Below are 9,251 nucleotides of genomic sequence, written 5' to 3'. Positions count from 1 at the left end.
TTTTTTTTTTTTTTTTTTTTGTTTTGTTTTTTTTTATGTAATAAAATATTAAAATTCATAAATATTTAACTTATAACTTTTAATCTGTTTCTAAATTTGTAGGTATTTTGATGCTTTCTGGCAGTATATTCATTAGCTATATATGATAGATTAGGTATGTCAAGTTGATGCTTTCTGGTACCATACTAGCATATTCATTAACAAGGCAAGTTGGACAAATATAATCCCTATATTACTTACGTTAAGAGTATCCTTAATAGTTGTAATTTTTGAGAAGTTTTTGTAAGTGTGACTAGAAAAGAGAAGATGTGAAGGAAGAGAAAAAGAAAAAAAAAGTAAAACAAATCTGAAAAAAAAGAAGAAAAGTAATGCTTCATTAACGCGCCCAACTGGGTGTTGTATTTGCGCTTCACGCAAAGTTGGCGTGAATTTTATTTATTCTTAGTGGGTCCCACAATTCTGATAAAAAGCAATACTTTGCAGGTAGACTCATTTTCTTCTCTCTCCTCCACATAAATATTGCATTCACAAAAACTACACCAAAAATCACTAATGGAGATGCACTAATTAGATTAAATCAAATCTATAATATGATAACAATAATTAAACTAGGCCCAAGGAAAATTGCATTATAGTTGCCTAGTAACGATTCGGGCAGATTATTATATTGTGGATTATGATCAATATTATAAAGTGAACTATTAATGTACATATCAATCATTATTGTGTAGACCATGGTCTATACAACTGTGGTGTGGACCACGGTACAAAATGACGCGATCTTCTCATTAATTGCACGACATGGGTTGTGCAATATTTTTTTTTCATGCGACCTGCATTTTCATTTCCATTTCTTCTTCCTCAACTTCACTGCTGCAACATACATTTTTATAGCTCATAAAGTACATTATTCTAAAGCATAAAGTACATTATTCTAACTCATAAAATACATTATCTTACCCAGAAGGTTCATTATTTTAACACATAAAGTACATTATTGTAACTCATAAAATACATTATCTTACCCTATAAGTTTCATTATGCTAACACATAAAGCACATTAAAATACATTATCTTACTCCATAAGATTAATTATTTTTTTAATGTCAAAACGACGCTGTTTTGGACTGCTGTGTGGACCACACGGTCAACGCAATAATTTGCCTATACATATTCATTGTTATTATACTAAGCTTATTATAATCCACAAAAGGGAATAAATATTTGATGGCAATTTTATTTGTGGACCATGGTCCATATAGTTAATGTGCATTTTTAATATATTAAATGTACATTATTTATATAATGAATGTATATTTTTTGATAATATATAAAATAATGTACTTTCAGTACTCAAATAATGTATATTTAATACTATACACAAATAATATATATTTAATATATTAAAAATGTACATTTTATTCTTCATTCATGGATGATGAAATAATGATCGGTATTTGATGTAGTTTGCTATAAGGCATTGCTAGCTGTAGTTGGTGCACTTTCATGTATATATAAAAAAATTAATTTACCGTACTTATCATGATGGGATGGGTTGAAAGGTTTTCATTAGTATCTTTCTTCTATTATACACGATTTCACTATTATCTTTTCTTTTATTATAAACTCATATATACCTGCATCATTATCTAACATTTCAACGTCTACAACTCAAATAAACTCTGAACCCAGTTTTCTTTAATTTTCTGTAAACATGGATTCTCCCTGCAAATTGTATCAGACCCGAGGGACAGTGATAAAATTGTTTTTCCTTGAGTCAACAATAATTATCTATACCAGCCCTTAAAATTTATGGTTTAAAATGAAAATTTAAAAATATGAGGAATGGATTAGAAGGGAAGTGAGTGCTTTAATGGAATTTAATATATATTCTTTTTGTTTTTCCAGAAGTAGTTAAAGTGAATTTTTTCAAACTGTTTGATTTTGTTAAATAGTTAAAAAAAAATTAATGCAAAAAGTCATTTATCAAAAAAGGTAATGGATTGAATTTATATAATTTTATATTTTTTTGAATGCTACTAACTCTATTACATTGTAGTATCTGTTCATAGAGTCAACAACGCCCCCACTGAGGTTCCATCTCATGACTTCTCATATGGGAGAGTCACTACATTACGATAGGTTTGACATATAGTTTTATATAATAGGAATAGGAAATTAAAATATAGTCTTGGCTTTCACAATTCCTTTGATTTAAGAAAAGCTAACCCGAGATAAAAGACCACAAATAGATGTATATATAAAGAGTAAATTGCCATTTTGGTCCACTGACTATAGGGGTATTTTTAATTGCAGTCCACGACTTTCAAAACTGTTAATTGCATATCATGACTATTCAATTTTTATCAATTTTGGTCACTCCGGCCAAATTGCCGACCAAATCTCACCGGAAAATCTTAAACCCTAAAATAACGAGGGTATTTTAGTCATTTCACATGTCTTTTTTCTTCTCCGGCGATGTACCAATTTTCTCCGGCATCTTCTACGATTTCTTCGTCTTTTACAGAGAATTGAAATCGAAAGAATCTAATAGCATGAGACAAAGTTATTTTCTTTTCTTTTTGCTTTGAATTGAAGTCGAAAGAATCTTATAGCAACAGACAAAGTGATTTTCCTTTCTTTTTGCTACAAAGCAGACGAAATGCCCCTTAATTTAAAGGTTATAAAATTTGTAATCTGATCGTTGAAACGAAATAGAACTTACGGGAATCCGATCACGCCCCAATATTAAATTTGATCTGCAATCCTTTGTTCTCGCTTGTTACGGTCACCGATACTGCGGAGAGGACGGGAATCCGGTTGAATAGTAGCAGCACTGCCAATACAGCGCATAATCTGCAACCCTTTATTCTCACCGCCGATCTGAGAAAGAAAGGTCTCCATCTTTCAGATCTGAAAAATCCAAAAAAAACTAATCTCGGTTTTTGTTCTTCTGAGGTGAAGTGAAGAAGCTAAGGCCGCCGGAAATGGTAAGAGTGAAGACAAATAGAAAAGTGAGCTTCTCGGTCCGCCGGAAATGGTAAGAGAGAAGCTATTTTGGTTCGTCGGAAATGGTAGCTCGCAGGAGAAGAACAAAGAGGTGTGAAATGACTAAAATGCCCTCATTATTTTAGGGTTTAAGATTTTCCGGTGAGATTTGGTCGGCAATTTGGCCGGAGTGACCCAAATTGATAAAAATTGAATAGTCATGGTATGCAATTAACAGTTTTGAAAGTCGTGGACTGCAATTAAAAATACCCCTATAGTCAGTGGACCAAAATGGCAATTTGCTCTATATATAAATCAACCTAAGTTGCTTATTATAACTTATTGAGTTAAACTAAAAATGTCAATAGACCATTCTGAGTGTCAAATTTAAAATCTTGTAACTGGGACACTGGACATATGTGATACAATTCATCATATATTGCTGAAATGAATTCTCCCATTATCATATATCATAAATGTTATGAGAAAGTGCACAACATAAACATACTTGAATGGGTGTCGTTGTGTTGTATGTCACATCGTACACAGTATAGCTAATTAAGAACTAACTAACATTTATTGTCAAAAAAAAAAAAGAACTAACTAACATTTCTTGGTTGTTTTACCTATCAACCTTAATTTAATGCAGCACATGCAGGAGGTTATTTTTATTGATTAATGATTAATTTAGTTTAATTAGTTAATTAAGCACTGTACGGGTTGGGGTGATATTGGGCGGACTTGCGACGGAAGAAATCCGTTGCTTCCCGCGCTCCGACCGGCTGTTCTCCGCAAATTTGAGACTCCCATGGTGCAAACCTTTGGATTTCTCCTCCTCGTTCCACTCCGACCCGTAATAATATTCCTCGCTGTAACTCTCATTCTTGGACGCCGGGAAAAGCATGCTTCCCCACTGCGGGAAATGGATAAACGCGACGGGGAGCGTGCAGGCCACGGCCATGGCGCCCATCCACGTCAGCCCCGCCGCCGTGGAGAATTTGGAGCTGGAGAAGAACAGCAGCTGCGTTAACCCGCCGCCGAAGTTGCCGCCGGCGCCGGTGAGCCCGGAGATGAGCCCCAACGAGCGGCGTGACACGAAGGGGATGATGCCGTACGTGGCGCCGCACGCCGCCTGGGCTCCGAGGGAGAAGAGGATCATGGCGACGACGGCGACGGGGAGCGTGTTGGCTCGGCCTAGCCATATGCAGAACACTCCGCCTAGGGTTTGGACGACCCACAGCACCCATAGCCTCCCCCTCATGCCGAACCTCTTCGCCGCCACGTCGGACGCGTAGCCGCCGAAGGGGCGGGAGAAGAAGTTGGCCATGCCGAACGACGCCGCTATTATCCCCGCGGTTTGAAGCTTCAGATCGAAGCGGTCGAAGAAGTACTCTGTGATAATGTTGTTTATGCAAAGCTCAACTCCCATGGAGTACCCATACAGAAAGAAGAAGACCCATGTTCTGTAATTTTTCACGGCGTGCAAGAACACCTAAAACCAAAACAACAAATTAGTTAGTTAGTTAATTAGCTGAGTTTAATGTTCATTTGCAAGAGAATCATTAATGTCTTTGGTATACATAATATATATGGAATAGTGCACAAATGACTTGTTGAGATAGCTAGTATTCTACTCATTAATTTGAAGTAATTATGCCTTCCATCATAGGGTGACCTTATATCTTTAATGATTTTTAATTACATAGCATTAAAAAAATTATTATTGACTGGAATTCGTGTTATAAGTTAAATAGTCCATTAAATAAAAAAGGGTAAACTTGGTCTATAATAAGATCAAATCAGATTGTCTTAGGGATCCTTACACAGGTGGAAGAAATTATTTGGTACGGAATACTAAGGAAAAATGTAACGTTTTTGAGGAAGCAGCATAGAAAATGGTTTCAAAAGTTGAGGAGAATCTAGCAGGATTGTTTAATTAATTAATTAAATAGTAGTCCGTATGTTAGTTAAGATAGGAGAAACTGAGGTTACCTTAGAAAAATTGTCTTTGACAACGTCACCCTTCTTTTGCAAGGCACTAAGGTTACCATCAGGCAAGTCCTGGCCAAGGGTTAAGACCATAACTCCGGTGATAATATGGAGCCATCCAGGGATAAAGAAGGCGATACGCCACGCCGTGAACGGGGTTGCTCCGGCGAGTATAATCAGTTGGAAAAGGAAAGGCATGAGGAGCTGAGTAGCCCCGCCGCCCATATCGCCCCACCCGGCGGAGATACCGTTCACGAGCCCAATAATCTTGCCATTAAACATGGTGCTAGTCCAGAACGAGCAGGACACGAAAGTGGCGAGCGAGAAGCCGATGAGGAACCGGACGGCGATGAAGCCGGGCGCGGAGGAGATGAAGGCGACGGAGAAAACGACGGGCGCGGTGAGGAGGTTGAGGAAGGCGCAGCCGTATCTTGGGCCGATGAGGTCGCAGATGAAGCCCATGGCGAGCCTGGAGAATATGCTGCCGGAAACGGAGGCCACGCCGGCGTTTCCGATGTCGCTCCTCGTCAGGTCGAGGTTGTCCCGGATGATGGGGACGAGGGGAGCGGCGGCGAAGGTGGAGACGAAGCAGGTGAAGAAAGACATCCACGAAAGGTGGAAAGACCTCATGTGGGGCTGAGCGAAAGAGAAGATTTTTATGGCTTTTGCCTTGTGCTCCGAATCCACCGGCAAGTCAAAACCGCCGCCGCCGACATCATCAGTGGCAGTTGGAGAATCATTCGAAGAAATGGCAAATGTTTTTTCACGTTGGCTTTCAATATCTGCCATTTTTTGTTTCTTTGCTTACTCTATGTGTTGAGTACTTGGCTTGAATTTGTGGTTTTGGAAGGGCAAAGATGTTGGGGTATTTATAGTGTTGAGGAAGTAGACTTTGCATGCATGGTGAGAGCTAGCAAATGTGTTATTTCTCTCTTTGGCCCACGTGCATGGAACCTATAGCTAGCTAGGCATTAACTTTTGCTTCAGTTGTATTATATATATATATATATATATATATATATATATATATATATATATATAGACTAATTTTATCTAATTAATCTATATTTTTAGGTGGATGTTTTAATTGATATATTGATTAGTTATATATAAAAGAAAAATGGTTATTTAAATAATAAGTAGCAATGGCGGTTTTCACAGATTGTGAGATTATACGTAATAATATCCTTACCATGAAGCCCGATTTATTCTTACATTGGTCTTGCGACCATGGACTGTAAAAATTTGATGACTTCTTTTGAGTTTTGTTTGCTATTTTTCATTTGTAGATCAGATAATATTATTGCTCATTCTTTGACTAAGTCTTGTCATTTCTCTAGGTAAGATCACTCTTTGTTGGGCATTGTCCCTCCCGACTATATTTTGGAGTTCTTGATTTAATATATTCTCTTTTTACCTTTGAAAAAAAACAATAATAAACCATTAAGTTACACATGAAATGTAATTGTACTACACAACCAAAAACATTTACAATCAACTATCTAAAGCAGCCAAATTCATGTAGGGCTGTCAAAGTGGGCCAAAGCCCGCACGGGGCGGGTTAGGGTTACACAAATTCTGGCTCGCGGGCCTAACGGGCCGGCCCACAAAAGCCCATCAAAAATTTGGCTCGCGGTGGGGCGGGCCTAACGGGGCGGGCCGATCCGCTTTGACAGTACTAAAGTCACGCACAATCAAACAAAATAACCAATTAACCTTGTTTTAGACTTAGTTATTTATCTTATCTTGTGTGTATATATATGTGATTTATTACGGGGTAATAAATTTCTATATGGAATGGTGCTGATATTTATTATTTAAATTGTAAAAGTACAAAAAAATTGAAAGTGTCTCCATCTAGAGACTCTTGATCTCGTCTTTGATTGAAGACGAAGAGACCTTCGCCTCCCGCAATATATATGAAGGCACATGGAGATAAATATGATCTTCATTGATTTATTAATGTGTTTGTTGATATATTGATAATTGTACTTATAAAGATTAATTGGTTAACTTTTTTTTTCTCTTTTTCATGTAACATGAGTATATACATGCATATAATTTTACGGTCAGTATTTTTCTTCACTTAGCTAGTACCGCTATATTTCGCATTCTTTTAATTTTGTTTGACTTATTGCTATCTTTGTTTCTATCCACGACTCACATATAACTGATATAAGATACGTCTTAAAAAACTAACATTTGAATTGCATTATATGTACTGGACTCATTAATTCTCTATTCTCGATACATTAACTAATTGATATATTTTCAAATATAAAAAGTCAATTAATTAATTAATTAATTGATATATTTCTTCACTTTTACCACTACATTTTGAGCCCCTTTTCTTTGACCAGTCGTACGTCTTCATTCTCATTATATTTCTCAACATAGACCCTTACCAGTTACCATGCACAATTATATAAGGAAAATACTATTATTTCTAACTTTTATCCCATTTCACAAAATTTTAATGTTCGATATTTTTCTTATGACCAACAAGATAAAGATATAATCATTTATTATCAAATCAAGGAATAAAAATGACGTAGTAAAATTAATAGAGAGATGAGAGTCCATCCATATAGTAGAATTTAGAGCTGTCAAAGTAGGTCGAAACCTGCGGACGGGCTCGCACCTGCCCCGTAGTGAAACGGATTAAGGTCACAAAAAAAGACTCACGAGATAACGAGTTTAATAGGCTTGACCCGCTAAGGCCCGCAACTGTGGGCCGCGGGCCAAGCCCCTAATTAAAAAATATATATATGTATACATATGCTACACAGCAAGCTAAGACAGTACGCTGCCTTGCTGCGTAACATTATATATACTGTTATGTTATATATATAATGTTACACAGAAAGGCAACATACTACCATGTTGTGTAACACACACACACACTACACACACACATATATATATTATAAAATATAATTTTTAAAATTTTTAAACATGATTATCTTCAAAAAAAAAAATTTTAAACACGAAAAATTTAATATTGTTTGCAAACTTTACTTATTTTTTTGAATTCTGATTTAATATTAATTTTTGTTAGACTATAAAGTTAGATTGTAAATTCGCAATGTTAGTATTTGTAGAAGCTACTTATTGTTTTGAACTTTGAATTCAACAAGAATTAAAAAAAAAAAAGCCCACGGGCCAGGTTGCGGGGCGGGCTAGGGTTCCATGAACCCTAACCCACCGACTTAGCAGGTCGGCCCGCAAAAATCCGCCAGAAATTAGACCCGCGGTGGGGACAGATCTAATAGGGCGGGCTAGTCCACTTTGACTGTAGTACTAGAATAACTCATTATATAATAATAAAAGTACTACTAGTACTCCAATCTTTTGTCTCCTCCCACAAATCTTGAATTTAGACAACCCTTCTTAGACTCATAAGATGAAAATATTTTATGTTTGCTATATCAAAAAATATAATTGATGGAGTAAAATTTTAAATTCTCCATAGTAGAACTCGTATAATAATGTTCAATGTGGTAAAAAAAACAACCATTATTGCATGACTCATATGCCACGTACGGAAGCTAGCAAATGCAACGACGACTTTATACATCTACTTTGCCTAGCCTATAAATATGCATGCATCTGTGCAATTTGGCTTCCTAGCTAATTAATACCAATAAGTCTATTTTTATTAGTAAAAATATTTCTTATACCCAGCAGGTGATAATCACTTTTCTACGATATTTTTGTCTCCATAACGTTTATCTTATCATGATTCAATTCATTGTCAACAAATATATTAGTCAAAGATTTGATTCATTTTGCAAGAGGGCCGGGCCTGCTCATCTCCAGACCTCACCCCACTCAAAGTATTTTAGACTTTTAGTTCATATTAATTTTAAGGGCTGGTATAGAAAATTACTGTTGATTCAAGGAAAAACAATATATATAGAGGCAAAAATTTGTGTGAGACCGTCTTACCGTGAGTCAGGTCACGTCGGATCGGGTCAAGATGTAAATTTAACACTTATACGCGCAAATGTCATACTTATATGCACAAATGTAATACTAATCAGGAATAAAATTTTTGTTACTTATAAGCTAAGGGTAAATGCAATACTTTTGAAGGAAAATACAATACTTTTACATTTTAAAAGTATTACATTTTTCTTCAAAAGTATTATATTTTCTCTTATAAGTAAGGGGCGCACTTGTCAACATTACTTATTATGAAAAATGTATTATTTTTTTCTTATATATAACAAAAATTGTATTCCTTATTAGTATTATATTTGAGCATATAAGTA

The 9,251-nt window shown here is 35.9% G+C and overlaps 1 protein-coding gene across 1 annotated transcript; it reads right to left on the bottom strand.

Moving 5' to 3' along the window:
* Window positions 1-3,406: 3,406 nt before the first annotated feature.
* LOC116025976 (high affinity nitrate transporter 2.4-like) lies at window positions 3,407-5,794 on the bottom strand. Its single transcript, XM_031267414.1, has 2 exons — window positions 4,981-5,794; window positions 3,407-4,480 (listed from the first exon to the last, which is right to left on the bottom strand). The coding sequence occupies exons 1-2, from the start codon at window positions 5,764-5,766 to the stop codon at window positions 3,689-3,691; spliced, it is 1,578 nt and encodes a 525-aa protein (XP_031123274.1). The 5' UTR covers window positions 5,767-5,794; the 3' UTR covers window positions 3,407-3,688.
* Window positions 5,795-9,251: the final 3,457 nt, after the last annotated feature.

Source organism: Ipomoea triloba, chromosome 7, assembly GCF_003576645.1.
Source record: "Ipomoea triloba cultivar NCNSP0323 chromosome 7, ASM357664v1".
In the NCBI taxonomy this organism is placed as follows: domain Eukaryota; kingdom Viridiplantae; phylum Streptophyta; class Magnoliopsida; order Solanales; family Convolvulaceae; genus Ipomoea; species Ipomoea triloba.
The sequence above is the reverse complement of the archived record's forward strand: the minus strand, read 5'-3'. Positions and strand labels throughout refer to the sequence as shown.

Coding starts and splice junctions, on each gene's coding strand:
- LOC116025976 (XM_031267414.1), bottom strand. CDS start 5,766: ATGGCAGATATTGAAAGCCAACGTGAAAAAACATTTGCCATTTCTTCG. Junction 4,481..4,980: donor TCAAAGACAATTTTTCTAAG/GTAACCTCAGTT, acceptor TTTTGGTTTTAG/GTGTTCTTGCACGCCGTGAA.